This window comes from Sparus aurata, chromosome 10 (assembly GCF_900880675.1).
Source record: "Sparus aurata chromosome 10, fSpaAur1.1, whole genome shotgun sequence".
Lineage (NCBI taxonomy): Eukaryota > Metazoa > Chordata > Actinopteri > Spariformes > Sparidae > Sparus > Sparus aurata.
The window spans coordinates 1,828,435-1,850,624 of record NC_044196.1 but is presented as its reverse complement, the minus strand read 5'-3'; the positions used below and the strand labels follow the sequence as shown (position 1 = coordinate 1,850,624).

The 22,190-nt window shown below is 37.8% G+C and overlaps 2 protein-coding genes and 1 non-coding gene across 6 annotated transcripts; 1 reads left to right on the top strand and 2 right to left on the bottom strand.

Annotated features, from left to right (window-relative positions):
- Positions 1-3,468: 3,468 nt before the first annotated feature.
- On the top strand, positions 3,469-10,858 carry LOC115589981 (L-amino-acid oxidase-like). Of its 2 annotated transcripts, XM_030431200.1 has the most exons (8): positions 3,471-3,677; positions 4,390-4,450; positions 5,024-5,247; positions 6,381-6,493; positions 7,372-7,573; positions 7,954-8,022; positions 8,352-8,488; positions 9,146-10,858. In XM_030431200.1, the coding sequence occupies exons 2-8, from the start codon at positions 4,420-4,422 to the stop codon at positions 9,954-9,956; spliced, it is 1,587 nt and encodes a 528-aa protein (XP_030287060.1). In that variant the 5' UTR covers positions 3,471-3,677; positions 4,390-4,419; the 3' UTR covers positions 9,957-10,858. The 2 variants fall into 2 exon arrangements, with proteins under 2 accessions (XP_030287061.1, XP_030287060.1); XM_030431201.1 differs by lacking the exon at positions 7,954-8,022 and having other exon boundaries at positions 3,469-3,677.
- A 5,947-nt stretch (positions 10,859-16,805) lies between these two features.
- LOC115590065 (PRELI domain-containing protein 1, mitochondrial-like) lies at positions 16,806-21,481 on the bottom strand. Of its 3 annotated transcripts, none has more exons than XM_030431331.1 (6): positions 21,322-21,481; positions 20,285-20,453; positions 19,896-20,121; positions 19,572-19,685; positions 18,490-18,568; positions 16,806-18,303 (listed from the first exon to the last, which is right to left on the bottom strand). In XM_030431331.1, exons 2-6 carry the CDS (start codon positions 20,374-20,376, stop codon positions 18,191-18,193), a joined length of 624 nt encoding a protein of 207 aa, XP_030287191.1. In that variant the 5' UTR covers positions 20,377-20,453; positions 21,322-21,481; the 3' UTR covers positions 16,806-18,190. The 3 variants fall into 3 exon arrangements, with proteins under 3 accessions (XP_030287191.1, XP_030287190.1, XP_030287189.1); XM_030431330.1 differs by having other exon boundaries at positions 16,806-18,306; positions 20,285-20,378; positions 21,322-21,479; XM_030431329.1 differs by having other exon boundaries at positions 16,806-18,306; positions 21,322-21,478.
- On the bottom strand, positions 20,808-20,879 carry trnag-ucc (transfer RNA glycine (anticodon UCC)). Its single transcript has one exon. It is a non-coding gene; the product is annotated as a tRNA-Gly (tRNA).
- Positions 21,482-22,190: the final 709 nt, after the last annotated feature.

Genomic DNA, 22,190 nt, shown 5'->3' with positions numbered 1-22,190 from the left:
TCAAAAATAAGTTCTGGGAGGAGGACGACATCCATGGGGGAAAGAGCATCACTGATGGTGGGCTCTAGAATTGAGAGTCAGGTGGAGCTAAACACCGTAATGAGGTGTAGAGTTTTTATATTGGCACATTTGCTTGGTGACTGAATTTCTTATCTTAAAAAAGAGGCTCACTCTGATGCTTCCTCCACCATGTAGCTCTAATCTGACTCAATGAAAACTTTTTTCAAAACTTTTTTAGGGGAAACTGTCAGTGATAATAATCAATAAAACCAGTAGGTTTTCTCCAAGCTTGATGGTAAAGTCGTGTTCAGTTCAGTTTTTGTGATCAAATACGTGCTTAATAAAAGAGACCACTATTAACTCTTCCCTCTACTTTGAAAATTTTTCTGCTGTCTAAGAACATGTTCAGCATTACTAGGTTGTGCTTTACAAGACGCACTCTGAGATCTTTGTTGACCTCAAGTGATGACTTGTAGGTGTCACAGTACTTTTAAAAAACATAACAACACGTTCCCATAGTACTAAACTATTTGTCTAAAGAAATTGTTGTATGCACCAAACACAGAATGAGTCTTTATGTACAAAACACAAATCATTGTATTCTCTTCAATGTTATAGAGTTTGCACAATCTTGTCAGTGTTTAAAGTGCTGCTTGGTTTTCCGTCTAAAAAGATTTCTCCAGATTCTCTGAAGGAGTCGATCATATTATTGATTATAGATGCTGAAATCCCAGCATTCTTCATGATTGTGCGTTGAGAAAAATTGTTCTTAAGCTGTTGGATTTTTTGCCCAATCCTTGTATGTGAACAACTGAGTCTTGCCCCCTGTTATACTCAGTCATGATACTATCACTATCACCTGAACCTGTTTACCTGTGGTGTGATCCAAACAGGTTTTATGTACTTGTCAAAACATGTTGACGGCCTTTCTACGATCCACCAGTGATTGAAGCTTTTGTTTAGATGTTGTGTTTGGTAATCATCCTGTTTAATAAAAAATGTTGTCAGGCATTGCTCAGTGCCAAATGAAAGTTCTGCATAACAGTCAAAAAGATTGGTGCACGCCTACATTTTCCTGAGAAGAAGGGCAGTCTGCCAATCCCTGACATTAAAGGGATAGTTTGTGTTTTTTGAAGTGGGGTCATATAAAGTACATATCTATAGTGGATCTGTTTCCTACAATAATCAGCGATCAGCGCAGCCTCAGTTTGGAGCAGCAGAGAGCCGATCCAGCCCAGACACTCAGCTTTGTACTGCAGTGAACGGGTCCAGAGAAAAAGAGAAATTGACCACCTGAAACAAGGCTCACGTAAAATGTTTTACATCAGTTCAAGTGTACGTTGTATAGGTAAAATTCACACCGCTTTACATCGCCGTAAGACCGCGCTTTCTTTTGGCACTGCATTTTCTCAACCGCAGAACCCCCGTATCCCTACACATGAGCACTAATGCGGAAGGATACAGAGAGTTAAGTTTCGTTTTTATCAAAAGTAAACCTCTCGTCCAGCAACTGGGCCTCGCGCTCGCAGATCAGCTGTTGCCCAGTTACGCTAGTACGTAGGGATACGGAGGTTCTGTGGTTGAGAAAATGTAGTGCCAAAAGATAGGCTGGTCTGACGGCGATGTAAAGCGGTGTTAATTATACCTATACAAAGTACACTTGAACTGATGTAAAAATTTAACGTGAGCCTTGTTTTAGGTGGTTAATTTCTCCAGATTCTCTGAAGGAGTTGATCATATTATTGATTATAGATGCTGAAATCCCAGCATTCTTCATGATTGTGCGTTGAGAAAAATTGTTCTTAAGCTGTTGGATTTTTTGGCCAATCCTTGTATGTGAACAACTGAGTCTTGCCGCCTGTTATACTCAGTCATGATACTATCACTATCACCTGAACCTGTTTACCTGTGGTGTGATCCAAACAGGGTTCATGTACTTGTCGAAACATGTTGACAGCCTTTCTACGATCCACCAGTGATTGAAGCTTTTGTTTAGATGTTGTGTTTGGTAATCATCCTGTTTAATAAAAAATGTTGTCAGGCATTGCTCAGTGCCAAATGAAAGTTCTGTGTAACAGTCAAAATGATTGGTGCACGCCTACATTTTCCTGAGAAGAAGGGCAGTCTGCCAATCCCTGACATTAAAGGGATAGTTCGGGTTTTTTGAAGTGGGGTCATATAAAGTACATCTCTATAGTCGATCTGTTTCCTACAATAATCAGCGATCAGCGCAGCCTCAGTTTGGAGCAGCAGAGAGCCGCTCCAGCCCAGACGCTCAGCTTTGTACTGCAGTAAACGGGTCCAGAGAAAAAGAGAAATTAACCACCTGAAACAAGGCTCACGTAAAATGTTTTACATCAGTTCAAGTGTACGTTGTATAGGTAAAATTCACACCGCTTTACATCGCCGTCAGACCGCGCTTTCTTTTGGCACTACATTTTCTCAACCGCAGAACCTCCGTATCCCTACGCATGAGTACTAATGCGGAAGGATACGGAGAGTTAAGTTACGTTTTTATCGAAAGTAAACCTCTCGTCCAGCAGCTGGGCCTTACGCTGTATTCCGCCGCTCGCAGATCAGCTGTTGCCCAGTTACGCTTGTGCGTAGGGATACGGGGGTTCTGTGGTTGAGAAAATGTAGTGCCAAAAGAAAGCGTGGTCTGACGGCGATGTAAAGCGGTGTGAATTTTACCTATACAACATACACTTGAACTGATGTAAAACATTTTAGGTGAGCCTTGTTTTAGGTGGTCAATTTCTCTTTTTTGCTGAACCCCGTTCACTGCAGTACAAAGCTGAGCGTCTGGGCTGGAGCGGCTCTCTCCAAACTGAGGCTGCGCTGATCGCTGATTATTGTAGGAAACAGATCGACTATAGATATGTACTTTATATGACCCCACTTCAAAAAAAACGAACTACCCTTTAACAACACCAATAAGTGCACATGGACTCACCTATATGTTATAAAAACACCCAAACTGGTAGTAATGCCTCAGACTGAACATGATGTTAACATCCTTCATTTGAATAAAAGTAATAATACTAATACCACACTGTAAAGATACTCAAGTAAAACTTCTGCATTCAAAACTGTACCGTCTCAAAAGCAGGTTCATACTCAGTATGTACCAAGTGTGTAAGTAATATCATAAAGTTCACTTGCAGTATGAAAAGTAAAAGTACTCACAGTGCAGTGAAATGTTGACTGTCAGTGTCTGATGTTTTTGGATTAATATTACTACTGCAATGAGCATGCTGCATTTTATTTCTGATGGTGTTAAAGGTCGACACTTTTTGTTTGTTTTGTTTGTTTTTTTTAGAAATTGCTCAAGACTTCGCTCAATGCCAGGCCAAACCCCTTCAAACAAGGAAACAAAATAGATTGATTCCTTGTTAAATGGAATGTGCCCTCAGATATGTCACACATATGAAGCTGATGCCAACAAGGAAACAGGTTGATATGGGTGTAAACCCAAACTTTCCTGAGCATTTCTGCTTACATTGTCGTAAGGGAGAAACTTTCACACCCCATAAGGTTCTGTGTAATTTGATAAGACCAAGACATCCCCCTCAGTCGAACAATATAAAAGCAGCTACAGGGAAGTTCTGTGAAAAACAGTCTGCCATCGAAACACCAGCGACGGACTGAGAAACCAGACTGAAGACTGATTGGAACAGGTAGACTGAAACTTTTACATCAAAGACTTTAATGATGAATTTAATAAAGAGCATCTTTGGGATAATCAATTTGTGGAAAGATTATGTAAAATACTTGATTTCAGACTGGTCATTTTAACCATTGGTGGAGAAAGCTGTGTGAAAGGAGTTTCTTGAGGTCAATAGGCTTTCTTTACTTTAATCTCTTAAAAACACTCAACACTGTCATAAAAATCATATTTTATGGATTTTTTCAGTCCATTTGATATTGTTATCATTAATAATAATGGTAATAAAAAGATCTCATGTGAAATAATTGTAAAAAAAAACTATTACTGTTTTTTGCTTAGGTTTTGTTCTATTTTTACAGTGAATACCAACCTATGAAAAAGGTGTTAATAGCATTTGTCTGGTAGTCGTGGTATTTTTAATGCGCTGCACAGTGTGCTATGTCAGTTGAAGATAAACCTACATACAACAGCAAAGAAAGTGAAGACTCTGTGAAATTCTTTGTTGCCCACGTCATTACTGCAGATCATCTCATTGCAACAACTAGTGAACAATGAAACCAGGAAGGAATCTGTCATTTCATCCAATATAACTATCATGACAATCTCTGTCAGCATACAATGTAATTTCTTTCCTTCTACTTCTTAAATGAGTTGTTCATTTAAATGACAATGGACAAAAACCGTATGTGTCTGTTTCTCTTCCTCATTAACATCCCGTGCAGGCAAAAAAAAGAGAAGCTTCCAAAGCTGAGATGGATCCACGTCTCATGAAAAGGAATTTATGTGAGTATTTTGCAGCAATATTGTGCTAGAGATACTGGACACTCTAACCTCCTCCTCGTATGTCATTTTGTGATATTTATGTTGGTACTAGATACAGGAAAACAAGAGCTAGTACAATTGATACTATTCCAATAAATTATTGTCAATTGATTTCTCACGAAAGAGCAAAATGTGACATTTGTCTATGATTACATTGAGATGGATTAAAAGTTGCCATAAATAATGAATGAATCATGATTCAATCATTTCTTGGGCCTGAGGAAGCTTAATATTTAAGGAACTTTGGTAAATTAGAAAACTTTGAAACTAAGGATTTTTTTTAATTAAATCCTTATTGGTCCAAAAGATGGAATAATCATAGTTGCCATAACAATATCAGATAATCACAGTTGACAAAACAATATGAAAAGACACAATTTAAAATAGAAATCTAAAAGCAAAATAACGAGTACCATTGAGCAATTTGGTCTACCTGAATCTCAGCTCGAATACACTCAATAAAGCACCGCTGAAGGTTACATGTCTTTTGATAGTTTCCGGTTGGAGTGTGTATTTTGTTCTGTGTGTTTCTAGTTGCGGTCAGTGTGCTGGTGCTCTCACTGTACCAGAGTCATGCTGATGAGTTCAACCTGAAAGACACTCTGGCTGGATGTCTGACCGACAAAGACTACGATGAGCTGCTGCGCACAGTGAAGGAAGGCCTCCCACACAAGGGCACATCTTATCATGTTGCTATTGTCGGAGCTGGCATGGCGGGCATGACGGCCGCCAAGTTACTGGCAGAGGCCGGACATAAGGTACAGTCGTAAAGCAACTTCACTTTTCTCAGTTGAACCAAAAGATTTCAAAGATCAAAAGAGTCACCAGGAGTCTTCAAGGCTGAGTGCAGTAGAACTTTATTTGCCAGCAAAAAAAGATTATGAAAAAAAACAAACTGACTGTGAGTGCTCGGATGTCATGGCCTGAACCAATCCCTGTTCTTCTTTATTTCTGCTGACGCTACTATTTCTCTATGGAAAATTCCCGTTCTACCTTCTGCACCTGCGCGAAGATTGGCATACGTGCAGAACTGCACGACCAGTTGATTTTTTTTTATCGGTGCTCTCCCTGTGTCCTTATCACCAGCCCTTAGAAACTCTGGCCTTCAGGCCTTCAGGCTTTCTGATAACTTAGTCCCTTTCTTGATATATCGCATAATATCTGATCACTCTTGGCACTGTATTTTGAACATGATGAAAGTTACTTTTATCATTATAACAGTTATTATCAGTTACCATTAGTCACTTTTTCTAACAGTGGCTATTTTATACTACAGTACATGTAGCAGGCTGATGTGAACAAGCTAATTGCTGCTAATCTAAGTTACACAAAGTTGCCGAACAAATTACTTCCCGTAGTTTGACTTTTTATTCTCACATACATTTTTGTCTTTCAAGAACATCTATACACAGCAGCAATACACACACACGTACCAGCGAGCATCCCAAAGCAAAATGTGCTTCGTATGATAACAAAGTTCACGCTAGCTGAGCTGCAGTATACACACAAAGAGCAACACTGAAAACGGTTACATCAGAGTGACTCATTGTTATTAAGTTGGCTTCAAATGAGGCTTTACATTTACACAATTTATTTTGACTGTCCTTCAGTATTACAAATATATTGCAATATTCCAACATTGCCTCAGACTGGGAGTCAGCAGATTTGTGAGCAACATACTTACACCTGATTCAACGGACGGACCAAACAGTAAAACAACGACACTTACAGCCTGCAAGTTTGAAACCAGGACACCGACAGCTATTATGGATCCATTCTTGAGTTTGGACAGTTACCGAGAGCAGTAGAACATCAAAAGTAGTAGACAGATCAATTATTCCATGACTGGCATCAGAGGTGTCTCTCTGTATCGATCTGTTTGGGTAACCAGGTAACCATATTAGAGGCCAGTGGTCGTGTTGGAGGACGGGTGGAGACCTACAGGAATGAAAAAGAGGGCTGGTATGCAGAACTTGGAGCCATGCGGATCCCAGGTTTTCACCGGTGAGTTTATGCAATTTTTAAAGTTTGGCATTTACATAAAGACATTAGCATGCCACTTCTCAGACTACCACCTTAAGTAAGTAAGTCAGTTAAACTTTATTTATATAGCAATTCTTTTAAACACAAGTTACAAAGTGCTTTAAAATCAACACCAATATGGATTAATTGATGAATGGATTCAGTGATGTATTGGGTCAGAAGTTCAGAGATGTATACAAAGGCTTAGCCGTTTAGTGCCTTGTTAGCAATTAAAAGAGTCTTGAAATTAATTCTAAATTTAACTGGCAACCAGTGCAGAGAGGCTAAGATCGGTGTGATATGGGATTGTCTATCAGTTCTAGTTAACAGCCTTGCTGCTGCATTTTGTACAAGCTGAAGTCGAGCCAGGGCAGTTTGATTAAGGCAGGTAAAAAGTGAATTACAGAAATTGAGATGAGAGAAGGTGAATGTGTGAATAATATAAAATGTTTCTTGATTGAAAGAAACAGGATTGAACCAGTCTTTTGATGTGCGAAATTCAGGAGAGGATCAAATATGACGCTAAGATAGCTGGAGTGTGGTTTGTCCAAGGGGGCAAGTGGACCAATATGCTGAAGGATATTATTCTTATTATTTGTCAGAGTTTAATTATGAGACATCAAATTCTTAAGCAATTATTATTAACATATTTTAACTAACATGTATAGATGATAATAAAGTAAAGAAACAATATTTAGATTTTTGGGACAGATAGCATGTTTTTTTTCGGTGTCTGGATCTCTCAAATGGAAGATGAAAAAGAAACCTGACAGAACCGAAAAACTCTGAGGTTACACTATTGTAAAAGTCATACAATTGGAACAGTAGAACTGACTCTGAAAATGGTCTGTTGTCAACAGCATCGTCCATCATTATATTAGCGAGCTGGATATCAAGCTCAATAATTTCATCATGGATGACAATCACACCTTCTACTTGGTGAATGGGGTACTGAAGACAACAAAAACTGTAAAAGAAGACCCTGACATCCTGCAGTACAACGTGACAAAGCAAGAGAAAGGGATGTCAGCTGACAAGCTATTTCAGCAAGCTATACAGAAGGTACGTAAAACAGAGGAAAAGACAAAACAAAGGAGGAGTAATGAGTCAAAAAACTAACCTGCTGATTAATCCTCCTGAAACTTCACATTATGTCCTGATCAACGCAGAAACAAGTCGCACAGCCTCACATTACAACAGCATAGCTGTTTTTGTTTTTCAGGAGCTACATGCTTTCTTGGTGCAAAACGTAAAATAGAGACTACTTTGTGTTGATGGGTAATCATGAATGCGAGTGAACGAGAATCACACGTGGTGTTCCTCAAAAGTCTGTTCCCGGACCTCTTTTATTCATAATCTTCAAGGTCCTCAATGCTCAGATTATGGAATAATCTTAATGTCTTCCTAGTGACTTTGTAACTTTTCCCTTTTCTTTTCGGTAGGTGAAAGATTACGTGAAGGCTCATAATTGCACGGCTGCGCTGGAAAAATTTGATAAATATTCTGTAAAGGTAAAACACAACCTGATCTAATGAAATCAGAAAACTGTTAATTAGTATTGCTGATATTTTATCTTAAGGTTATCTTTGAGAAAAAGGTTTTCATGCAAGTATTTTTAAGCTTTTGTATGTTAAGAAGTCTCAGCTGATGAACTAAGTGTCGAGTCATCAACAATCAAAGAGTAGGACCGGTTGAACAGAGAGGTGGTAGCTGAAACCTTCATCGCTCCATGATTGAAAATCTAATTACAGGGAAGCTTTCAGCGAAGGATTTTGTCTCAACAAGGTGTTAAGACTAATTTCTGAGCCACTCTGACAGCATGACTTTTTTTCTTTAACAGGAGTATCTGATAGAAGAAGGAGATCTGAGTTCAGAAGCAATCAGAATGATTGGAGATCTGCTTAATGAACAGAGCCTCATGTACACAGCGCTGAGTGAGATGATCTATGACCAGACTGACATCAGTGATGACGTTCAGTAAGGCCCAACTCCCCGCATTAGTCAAAGTGTAACAAATGATGTAAACCCCCCTGCCGGAGACTGCCCAATGAGCACCAACCAGGATTTCAATATTTTGATTGATTTCTAGTTGAATGCTGGGTGATATTCGATCTCTGAGGTTCAAAACATGTTATTGCAGGTTATGCAATCCAGACATCTTTGTCTATTAGCCTGGCTAATAGACAAAGTCCAACAGCTTTTTCAAATGAAAGTCAACATTGGAAATCCAAGTGAAATATGGTCAATGCCATCAAATAGTCTGTGACAAAAGTCTCCACTGGGTTGAATTCATTTACTTCTTTGCAGATGACACCATTTTATACATTTTAGGTAACAATATGTTTTTGCATTTCATTTTCATATCAGTTGTCACAGAAAACCAGAAAACTAAGATAATACTGTGGTTGATGGAGTTAACTTTATCGTATCTGAGATTTGTGGTTTGATTGACATTATTTCCCATTTGCAGTGGCAGCATAGAACTAATCTCAGTTGGAGACAAACAATGTTGCCCTGACAGTCTGCATCTTCTGAACAGTTCATAATCATCTTAATATGTAAATGGCAATGACTTAAACTAAACCACAGCATAAAAGAAGGAATAAGAGCATCTTCTTTCCTTTTCTTATTAAGGTACAAGGAAGTGACTGGTGGGTCAGACCTTCTCCCCAGAGCTTTTCAGAAAGCCCTTGAAGAACTTGATGTCCCTATTCTTCTCAACTCTGTGGTCAAACGCATCAGCCAATCAAATGAAGGTGTATTTGTTGAGTATCAACAGTCTGATGCAATGTATGGCCTTCTTGCCGATTTCGTCTTGGTAACAACCACAGCCAAAGCAGCCCTTTACATGGAGTTTTATCCCCCACTTCGCATCGAAAAGATGGTGGCACTGAGGGCAGTCCACTACGACAGCTCCACTAAAATCATCCTAACTTTCAGCGAGAAGTTCTGGAAGGAGAATGGAATCCAAGGAGGGAAGAGCATCACTGATGGGCCCTCTCGTTTCATCTACTACCCCAGCCACAGTTTCCCAGAAAATGACAAAATTGGTGTCCTCCTGGCCTCCTACACCTGGTCTGATGACTCCCTCCTCTTCGCAGGTGCGAGCGATGAAGACTTGAAAGAGCTGGCTCTGAGAGATTTAGTGAAAATCCACGGTGAGCGTGTCAGGGATCTCTGCACAGGGGTTGTGGTAAAGAGGTGGAGCTTAGATCCTTACAGCTTGGGTGCCTTCGCTCTCTTCACACCCTATCAACATTTAGAGTACTCCAAGGAGCTCTTCAGAAGAGAAGGCAGAGTGCACTTTGCTGGTGAACACACGGCCTTCCCTCACGCCTGGATCGAGACAGCTATGAAATCTGCCATCAGGGCAGCTACGAATATTAACAATGGTGGGCTCGAGAATTCAGAGTCAGGTGGAGCTAAACACCATGAAGAGTTATAAGGTCTTAAATCGACAGTTTTGCTAGGTGATAGCATGGCTTATGTTTAATGCGAGGCTCATTTGGATGGTCTTCACATAATGTAGCTCTAAAATAAATCAAACTGGTGGATTTCTGGCAGTGAAAGAGGCTTTGATGTTGCAAAAGTATAATCAGATGTCACTCACTTATGCAGGGATTAAACGGATTACTAACTGTTATCATCACAGCTAATAATCAAAAGTGTTACGGGTAGAAAATTAAGATGGATTGTGCTTTTTTTGCGGTAGGGTTCTGTTGTAATTAACTGTTGTAATTAATTGCAAATTAACCTTGAAGAAAGTCTAATAAGTGTTATGATAGTTAGGAAATTAATATGAGATTTCACTTTATTTTGAAGTGCAGTTCTTAATACTTAAAATTTGACCAAATTAACCTTAAATACCAAATGTGGACCTATTTGTTTTGACTTTATTTCAGAGTACAGTTTTTATTCAATGAGAAACTATTATTATCCTATGTAAATGTATCATTTGTCTGAATATTAGAAATATAGCATTACATTCATCCAATTACAGCCTATTTCGTCTAATTAAAATGGCCGTAGGACCATGTGTGTAGCACTAAATGTGTCTAAATACAGTATTATTTGGCAGTAAGTAAAATAGTGTCTAATTGTGTATTAGGATTAGGATTTAATATTTGGTTTATAATAAGAGTATCATTTGGTATAATTGTGTGTAAGTATAGTATATTTTGGGTCTACTATGGCATTGTATAGTACAGTGTACATTTTTGTGTGATTTGATACAGAGTATGGATTATTACCCTTATTAATGTACTGTAAAACAAAGTTAAACCTTATTGCCTAAAGGTCACTTGTACAGAAACATACTCTCTAATTAAACTCACTACTTTAATTCTACTTATTATCTGTACTCATTGCTTTAAAGGTGTACTATGCAGTTTGGGGAAGAAATGTTAATCAGAAGAGAAAGATCTTCAATGACTGTTTTTTTCTTCCACCTAATCAAACTAAATAAAAATTTCAACCAAGTACATTTGACTCAAGTGTATTGTTACTTTCTTGATTAATATTTTTCCTGGCAGACAGGGGTTTCCATAAAATATAAATATTGTTATGGACCAACATCATTAAGAAAATATGTTTTTGAACTTGATTGAAGATTAAATTTCATGAAAATGACATTTATGATTATTTTCAGTTAAGCTTTAATTGATATATAGCCACTAGATTCACAGATGGCTCCAAAACCTTTTTTTTTCCAATTTTACACTGCTTTAGTTTTGTTTGTGGGTCATCTGACTGTCAACACAAAATATACACAACATTGTATGTCAGATGGAGCTTCACAGCAAAACAGACTTGCAGCTTTCTCCTAACCAATTTAAGTAGCTGGAGACTTGATTTCAAATGACAAATAAACAACCAAAAAACACGGAAAAAAGGCTCCATTCAGCCGACCCAAGACCCCAAATTGATTTGAAATGGCATTATTTACATCTGACATACAATATTGTGTATATTTTGTGTTGACAGTCAGATGACCCACACACATGTAAGTTATTTCAAACAACAACTAAAGCAGTGTAAAATTGGAAAAAGGTTTTGAAGTTTTAGTCAAAACATTTATAAAGATGATGTCAGGCAAACTTCCTTTTCACATGAATTTTCCAAAGCGAGGTCAGATTGCAGGGTCAGCTCCTGATGTACAGGGCGCCGATTGTAAAGTTGAGTATGCTAAAATAAACAGCAACTTTTCGCCACATTTAGCAACAAACCCCATTAAAACACAGATTTTTTTATGTTACTTTTGACCAGATTTACAGCAACTTTGTGATACTTACTTCACTTGTAAAAATATAATGTCAATGTTAAATCTAAATAAAAAAAATTAAAATGTTAAATATTAAATCTAAATGTTAAATCTAAATTTAAATGTTAAATATGAATATAAATGTTAAATTTAAATATAAATGCTAAATGTTAAATATAATGTCATGGTGAAACTAAATATTATGCTAATATGCACATTCATACTGTCACTGGAAGTACCAAAGTAAAAGCTACCGAGTGCTGTGGTGGCTTTACTGTGGAACTGATATTTACTTCTCTTGTAAAAGTATTATGTCAATGTAAAATATAAATGTTAAACCTAAATCTAAATGTTAAATATAAATGTTAAATATAAATGTTAAATATAAATGTTAAATATAAATGTAAAATATGATATAAATGTTAAATTTAGATCTACATGTTAAATATAAATGTTTAATATAAATCTCAATTTAAATTTAAATCTAAATGGTACATTTTGAATATAATTATAAATGTTAAATATAGATGTTAAATCCAAATGTTATATTTAAATCAAAATGTTAAATATAAATATAAATGTTAAATATAAATGTTAAATATAAATATAAATGTTAAATTTAAATCTAAATGATAAATATAATTATAAATGTTAAATCCAAATCTAAATGTTAAATTTAAATCTAAATGTTAAATTTCAATCTAAATGATAAATATAATTATAAATGTTAAATATTAATATCATCCATATCTAAATGTTACATTCAAATCTAAATGTTAAATATAAATATAAATGTTAAATCCAAATATAGACGTTACATTTAAATATAAATGTTAAATATAATAAATGTCAGTGGCAGACTAAAGAGCATAGTGAAAGCAATGAAAGTTAATAGGGAACCAAATTTAAATGCAGACGGTGTAATTATTCTAGAGCCATTACATGTAAATAATGAGTAAAAGCAAAAAACTTGTTTAGTGCTAGTTTAAAATCTGTGTGCTGAGTCAGATTTATTTATGTGAATTAGCAATTTGTGCTCAAGCACAGAAACAGCAATTCACAACTGCAATTTCTTAAGAAACTACCTTCTCTAGCTTTAAATGTTCCGAAACAAAACAAGGAACGAACCATAAAATGTGTGCAGTTTGTCCATACCCTCATGTAACATTACAGTTTCATATTTACTTTCGCACCCAATTTTAGTAAATGCAAATTGTTAGATGCAAAGACAAAATGTTACTTGCCATCAACTAACTTTGACATAAATGTTCAAATCATCTGCCAAATAAAATCCATGTCTTCCAAGTGTCTTTTCACATAAATCATTTATTTTTATTTTCATACCAGACATGGGCAACCATTATGTTTTAATACTGTTGTGGATAAATAAATCTCAACTAAAGTCAAGTCCCTGCACGAGCTGTTACACAAAATGTCATTTCAAAGTTCCAGAAATTAACTGATCAAAGCGATCAAAACTAGAGTTGACATTAATTCATCAAACAAACAGTATTGTGTATATTTTGTGTGTGTTGACCTTCAGAAGATCAAGATATGAGTAAAGTTAATTCAACAAAAAAAGGACATAAGCAAATGGAAATTGGGAAAATGGACTGAAGTTGGTTGAGTATATAAAGTTTTGGCCTGGTGTAATAACCAGTTAAGAATTGTAATGTTAAGTGGTCAGTTTCATAAACATAGACAGTTGGATAATAAGGCATTGAAAATATTAACTGAAAACTCTTATGTGATTAAAGGACATCCACCTGGTCAGCAGTGTTTGTTTCTAATCGTTCTCTGCACTACTACACTCACTGACTGCTGCTCACACCATATTGTTTGCTACCAGCTAGCTGCTTTACTGCTTACTTTTTCAAAATGGACTCCAGAAACAAAGGCCCCGCCCACCTCGCGGTCACCCATCAGCAGGAGGATTTATTGGTCCAGTGCAGGAGGTTCTGGTTGTTGTAGGGTTTCAGAAGGGAGGAACGGTACTTTTACTGTTTGATTTTGTTTTAACCTTTTTGCATTCAGCTTTGTTGTCCGCGTTTTTAGCTTATCGTCTGTTTGTATCATCCAATAATTGTTTTGTGTGACATTGATGTAAACAAAAAAACAATATATACCTATAATCTATACATTTCTTGGTTTTCAGTCTTTATTTATTCAATTAGTTCTATTTATTATTATATACTATATTTTATTACATTTGTATTTCATATTCTAATGTTTGTTATTTTGTTTTGCTTATATTATCTTTTATTCTTTTCATTTCATTTTCTTAGCTTCCTATATCTTATTGCTGTCATGTTATGCATCAGTCCCGTGTTTTATTATTAAACACAACTGCAGATTGATTTGTTTAAAAAGTGCTGTACAAATGGTGTTTGATTCAATTTGATTGATGTTATGACCCTGGGTCATTATTATTTTGTGTGTGTATATATATATATATATATATGATGCTGCTCTGTCCCTCCTCCTCCAAGTGTGCGAGTAGTCTGCTCTGAGTGTGTGTGAATGATTGATAGCAGGTTGGACCTGCTGATTGGCTGGAGATGCTTGATTGCTGCTCCAGGATTGGTCAGAGGAGGGAGAGGAGCCCATTTTGAACCACCGGCTGACTGCAGTCTCCCTCTCCAACCATTCACCCACATCCAACTGGGACCAGTGTCTAGCTTGTTTAGGATTTTGAGTTTGTGTTTTGTGAAACTTAGTGTAATTGTCAACCTGAGTCTTTTGTAAATTTGTACGCTTAGAAAATTGTGTGTGGTAGCCCAGTAGAAGGGAGAAGACTTTTCTTTAACCCTTTTTCTCCTGTTTTCCCTAATTTAGGAGTTAGGTAAGAGATTGTCTTTTGGTTAATACTTTTGTTTTGTATAGGGAAGGTAGGGAGATGGATGATTTTGTTAGTTGTTTTGGCCTTTACTCCCTATGAAGCAAAAATAAAACACTACCTTTAAGTTCCTGTGACACTGGCCTTCTTGGGAGTGGGAAGAATGGGGAGCAGCACATCATGCTATGTCTCTGATTCCTCTAGATCAGGGGCGTAACATTGAAAGAAACTTAATTTCCCTGCATTTTGTACACAAACTTAAATACTAATAAATAAAATAAAATAAATAATTTGACTACGTTTTCTTTCTAAACATCTTGGTGACAATTCTGTAATAACTAAACTTATGTTGTTCAGTAGCTAACGTATTTTTATCAGGTGCTATGGATGTGTTGAAGGGATGAATTTACTAAAGCAGGAAGCATCTAAAAGACTTTCAGAGTTCATGTGGTGTCGGACTAATCAGAAGAAAGTATTTTGTATCCTTGAGTCGGAAAGTCAGAGAAAATATTTGTACATGAGGTTCAGAGTCAACATCATGACGGACGTAAGTAAACGGTCTGTTGATAGTAACATGATGTTTCCGTTTATCTTCTTTGTCTCTAAAATACTGGAAACATCACTCAACATGTTGTTTAAACATCGTCCAAGTTGCTTCCAGTTTCCAATGCACGTGAACACTAGAAGTCAGCAGAACGACTCCGTAACCTGTGAAGTGGGATCATCCGAGCAGCACTTGAATGCAGCATTAGTTCAAGAGTGGAATCAGATGGATGTTAAATTAATATATTATGTTAATTTATTTAAAAAAAAAACAGCCTATCTATGATGTTTATTGACCCCCAATCAACCAGGACATAAATATTACAACTAATAAAGTTTATTGTGAGGATCTAACGATGGAGCTGATGATGCATCTGATCTGGGGACAGTTTGAAACATGCGTCTAACAAAACATCTGTGGATCTAAACTGACGGCTGTGATCTGAAAACGTTCATGAACAGACATGAAACTATTTCATATGGTGGCCCTGAAAGGTCACAGCACTCCAACTTAAGAAAACGCATGCAAAAAGACAAAACACAAGCAAATTGAGAAAACATTTTCATCAATTTGACAACACATGCGCAGCATTTAGAAAACATGCTGCAGAGACCACAACACAATGGAAGTGTTTCCAGAGGACATTGAAAAGTGACGCACATGTCCGGACACGCTTGTTGTTGACGCAGGTTTTGAGTCACACCACTATACAAGTATTATCAGCATTAAGGTAAATGCGGAGAAACAGCGTATTTGCTTCCGGTTTTCAAAATAAAGGTATTAAGAACAGTAAGCTATATATCGAACCTACATTTCAGATAAAATATGTTACATTAAAGTGTTTCATGCGCCCATGATGAATAAAAAACATCTATTATGATTTTTTTTTACTGCTCCAGTGTGGAGAAATGCCAAAATAAAAGTCCCATATTTATACCTGCAGATTGCATGTTTTCTTATGTTTGACGTACTTTAAAAACACATTACTCAATAATTCCTTGACATGGGTGGTATATTTGACTTCTACACATAATTGACTACAACCATACTTGATATCAAGCATTTTTACTGCACCAATGTGGAGAAATTCAACAATAAAATTCCACATTTGTACCTCCACGTGACATATTTTCATATATTTGAGCTACTGAAAAAACACATTGCTTAATAATTCACATAGAACACTACAACTATACTTGATATCAAGCACTTTTACGGCACGACTGTGTAGAAATTCAACACTAAAATTCCCATATTTATACCTGGAGATTGCATATTTGACCATATTTAAGCTACTGTAAAAGCACTTTGCTCAATAATTCCTGGCTATGGATGGTATATTTGACTTCTACACATCTAAGACAATCTCCAGGTGTAAGTAATTATAATTATAATTTCTCCACACTGGTGCAGTAAAAATGCTTGATATCAAATATGCTTGTAGTCTTACATGTGTGGAAGTCAGATATACCACCCATAGCCAGGAATTATTGAGCAAAGTGCCTTTACAGTACCTCAAATATGCAATCTCCAGCTATAAATATGGGACTTTTATTGTTGAATTTCTCCACAGTAGTGCAGTAAAATGCTTGATATCAAGTATAGTTGTAGTCTTCTATGTGCAGAAGTCATACATACCACCCATGGCCAGGAATTATTGAGTAATGTGTTTTTATAGTATGTCAAACATAAGAAAACATGCAATCTGCAGCTATAAATATAGGACTTTTATTTTGGCATTTCTCCACACTGGTGCAGTAGAAAAGAATGATAATACGTGTTTTTTATTCATCATGAGCGCATGAAACACTTTAATGTAACATATTTTATTTGAAATGTAGGTTCAATATATAGCTTACTGTTTTAATACCTTTACTTTGAAAACCGGAAGCATATACGCTGTTTCTCCGCATTTACCGTACTGCTGAGAATACTTGTACACTTGAAATTTAAGTGCGGCTGATTTGACCACGGAGATCGGAGTGACGGCTGGTTTGACCGCAGTTTAATACTGGTGTGACTCAAAATCTGCGTCAACAACAAGCGTGTCCGGACATGTGCATCACTTTTAAGTGTCCTCTGGAAACACTTCCGTTGTGTTGCGGTCTATTTGCAGCGCGTTTTTCTAATGTGTTGTGTTGTGGTCTTTGCAGCACGTTTTCTAAATGCTGCCCATGTGTTGTCAAATTCATGAAAATGTTTTCTCAATTTGCTTGTGTTTTGTCTTTTTGCATGTGTTTTCTTAAATTTCAGTGCTGTGTCCTTTCAGGGCCACCGTAATTTCATGACACAAATTCAGAAAATAACCCAAACAAACAAATTCATTCACGTTCAACATGTAAGAATTCCCCACCTGTCGATTTCAAACCATCAGAGAACAAACACATCACTCGGTAACTGCTGCTAACTGTAGCTGCTAACAGCTAGTTAACTCAGTTAGCTGTGCAGCTAGCAGGCTACACTTGGTGCATGGGTAGAGTTTGTGTTTACATTTCTAGTACAGGAGCGGGCTAGCTGGTTAGCATGCTAACTTCAGTATGTCTTTGTCTTCACATTCTGTTGATTATTTTAGTTATTTTTTCATGTTTTCACCTAAAATTCTTTCATATTGAACCTTTCAGCATGCAGCAGTTACAGACGACATGAGAGGACAAAGAAGATTCTAGAAAAATGTCCTTTCAAGAGATGAAACAACAAATAAATGATTATTATACATTAAAATAAGTCAAAATTAAGAAAACTTTATATAAAAATATAAAAACGAGGACTACAAAAACAGAAAATAACTTAATAATAGTGTCCTAAAATAGATTATTAGAAAAACTCATACATCTTTTATCCTTTTAAACAAAAATAAAAAACTTGATGTTTAAAACTTTACGTAGCGAAGAATAAAAACAGAAATTAATCAAATAAAATAAAAGGATTATTTAACAGAATCACTCCCAAAGAATCCTGGGATTGATTGTAGTTCACAGGACGACTGAGCCGATGATATTTATTACTTTCTGCTTCATGTTCTCCTCGGACGACCGCAGGTCAGACGAACTGCTTGGGCTTCTGGGTAGGGGTGGGCGTGGCCTGTGGTGGGAGGGGCTTGTGCTTCTCTGAAGTCTCTCCCTGGTCGCCATGGAGATGAGCAGGGGGGTCAGCTGCTTTAATAAAAACAACAACCAGGCACTTTATATTTGTTTTTTTACACATTTATCTTCTGGTCGGCTCGTCAAACAGATACTCATACAAAAACATGGAAATAACAAAACCAGAAACCAAACTCATCAGATAAGAACGACCTCAAATGACCTGAAGTCTGGTCCGGATGTTTGTGTGTTCCTTACTCTGTATCTTGGACAGTGCGTACTCCAGACCCTTCATGGCTTTGACCTGGTTACTTTTGAACCGGGCGAGACCGAACTCCTGGAGGAGAGACACAAAGAGTTCAGATCTCAGCTCCTCTCTCAGTCTGCAGATAAACATCTCACACAGACACACAGACTCCATGTTTCTACTCAAAGACAGAAAGAAGTTCATGTAGAACATTTGCTGAATGAACAAGAAGGTCCAAATAATGCAGAATGAGTCAGAGACAGAGTTTCACAGAGTTTATAAAGTGTCTCCAACTCAACAACTCACTAAACTGACACATTTGTTAAGGGAGTCTGGGGACTTTCTCCACGGGGACAAAGAAGTAGCCTATATTGTTACTGTTTAGTGTCTTTGTAACATGTGACATGTTTAGATCAATAACATGTTTCTTCTTTCATAAATGGAGTGTAAATGGTGAAATCAGTGTAAACAGTGTGTTCAAACAGCTGATCAATGTTGGCAGGTAAGACTTTAGCACTTTAGACACAGAAGCAGACAGGCTGGTACAGACATGCTGCCACAAACTGACACTTTTTACAAGGAGACAAACAACTTCAGCTGAAAGATTTAATGCTGAATGTACAACAAGGACACAATGAGTTACAATCTGTCACACACACAGTTTCATAATGTTCATAAAGTTTGTTTTAACTCAACAACACTTAAAATCACCACATTTGTTAATGGAGTCTGGTGATGTTGTGGATAAAAGTTGGCTTCATGTATTATATTTAATGCTGAATTTACAAGAAGAACACAATGATTCAGAATCTGTCAGAGACAGTTTCATTATGTTTATAAAGCTTTACGCTACTCAACAACTCCTAAAATCAGCTGATTTGTTAAGGGAGTCTGGTGAAATTGTGGTTGACAGTTGACTTCATGTATCACATTTGATGCTGAATTTACAACAAGGACACAATCAGTTACAATCTGTCAGAGACACAATTTTACTACGTTATAAAGTTTGTTTTAACTCAACAACTCTTAAAATCACCACATTTGTTAATGGAGTCTGGTGACGTCGTGGTCACTGGATCACTCGTGGTCGTACCTGTATGGGCCGGGCCAGGCCATAAACAGCCGAGGAAATAAAGGCCTCCCGCCTCAGTTTGGTCCAAGATGGCTGACTGCCGTCCTCCTCAAACAAACAGCGCTCCACCACCGTCTGAGAGACACAACGTTTAAATTACCATCGAACAAAGTAAAACATTCAACATTTAAATTAAACACTGTGGACGGCCTCGTTCTCCAGCAGTCTATCGCAGATGTTGTTAGTCAATCACGTTAAACACTGTTTCTGTTATCAAATATATCTTATTTGCGACAGTTAGCCTGCGTTGCTAACAGGAAGTAAACAAAGTGGTGACGCTCTGACCATCAGTGTGTTGTGGTTGAGGTTCCAGGTCTTGGTGCTGAGTGTGTGTGTTTGCGGGTCGACGATGGAGTCCTCCAGGACGTAGACGGCCCGCGCCATGTGAGCGGGGAAGACGCGCTCCGCCCAGCCCGGCAGCCGATTGGTCTTGGTCAGCAGTCGCCGTGACAACAGGTGGTTGCTGGGGGTGACCTCACGGTACAGGACGTCCTCGGTGAGGACATGAGCGCTGAGACACAAACAGAGACACAGAACACACACTTGTATATGTACATATATATGACATCATCTGTGGATCAAATATAGATCAACTGGATCCAACAACATCTGACTTTTAACAACAAGGAAAAGAAAACATGTCGATGCTGATTCACCAAACAGGCTGGTCTCACCTGTACGGGTTCGGGTAGCGCTGCCAGAAGGCCGCCACCACCTGATGCCACGGACTCTTAATGTGCACCTCGCTGTGGAAATACCTCCCCATGTCTACACACACACACACACACACACACACACACACACACACACACACACAGAGCTCACGACCGACTCATTCAGGCGCTGTAGGAAGAAGCAACGAGAGAAGTTTGCGTGCTTGCTTCACTTATTTTCAGCTCAAATATTGAACAGTAATCACTCAACACCACTTCACCTCGTCCACCTATTTCACCTCTTGTAAATTCACTGTTACACACAGCAGTGGTACAATTTACTGTAATTCTACTGAGCTGTCTTTCAGGTTTTCAAGACCCAATAAGACCCCATTCTGAGAGGAAGAGTAGTTTTTGTTATTAACCTTTAAATATAATTTATCAATATTTCGTATGTTTTTTCAATCAGCTGTTAATAATTGGCTAATGTCTTGATATTGTGTAAAACACTTGCAGCCTTCAATCCAGTCGGTGCAAAAACATCTGCGTTGGCCGGGAATCGAACCCGGGTCAACTGCTTGGAAGGCAGCTATGCTAACCACTATACCACCAACGCCTGATAACGGCTAAATGGCTGCACGCAATTTACTGATACCATCTGATCATATCGATCATTCTAATCACTAATTTGATCAGTTTCCAGTTACTCGCGCTACAGTGACGGTGTAAGTTAAACCGCCATTAACCACCACGACGGTTAAAGTGGCTAACAAGTGGCTAGCACGTTAGCTAACTTTACACTCATGTTAATGCTACTTTGTAGCTACTGAACAAGACATCAGCTTCATTCTGTCTCCGTCTTTACTTCAAGTGATCCGTCAATCAATGATTTATTAATTATTGCTTGCAGGACCTCATTAAACCGTCAGCTGTCATTAACTAACCGCCAGGTAGCGTTACGGCTATGTGTAGCAACGTGAACAGTTAGCATGAGCCGTGGAGGTACCACGGAGGAGGCTACAGCTAACAGCTAGCAGCTAGCAGCTCGGCGGACGTACCCGCTGCCTCCTCACGGTGAGCCCGGTGCTGGAGCCGGAAGGAGCTCTGCGGCAGCCTGGGTCAAACACGGCGGGTTTGTCCGGTGGAGCTTCACAGACGCTCAATGTTTGAGGCAGAAAGAAAACAGTGGTCAGGTGATCATGGTAGCACCTGTGTGCGTCCCCCTGTCCGCCACCAGGTGGCGCTCTGTGCTCATGTTGGACAGAAGAACGAGCTCCGAGGTTTTTGTTCGGAAATCAGAGCAGGTCGCAAGGGACCAGCCGTCACTCACACCTGGTATCAGCAACGGGTATGACGTTTTTCTACACAAGGAAGAGAAATCTTCATGTGTAATGGCTGCCGAATTTACAAGGAGGCCCAACTATTGAAGAAGGAGTCAGAGACAGTGTTTCACAAAGTTTATAACGTGTCTCCTAACTCAGCAACTCACTAAATTAAGTGTTTTTTAAAGGGAGTCTGGTGTTTAATCTCCACAGGTGAGAAAGAAAGTAGCTAGTGGGTTGACGGTTTGATGTAAAATCACCAAGTTGATTAAATTATAAAGTAAATAACACAAGTAATGACTTCATTTTAATTGACGACTAATCCAACAAAATCCGACCCGAACAGAAGCAATGAAATGGCTAAAATGGAACAACTCACTAAATGGAGTGTTTTCTAAAGGGAGTCTGGTGTTTTTCTCCACAGGCGACAAAGACGTAGCCTATATTGGTATGTTAACTCATGTAGGTACTAATTAGTGAAGGGTATTACTTGAGTTAATCTACTACATTTAAGAAGCAAATATTGTAATTTGTACCTAGTTACTAATGACAATACTCTAAATTGATGTGACCCAATTTATTAATTACCAACGCTGACTTTTGCT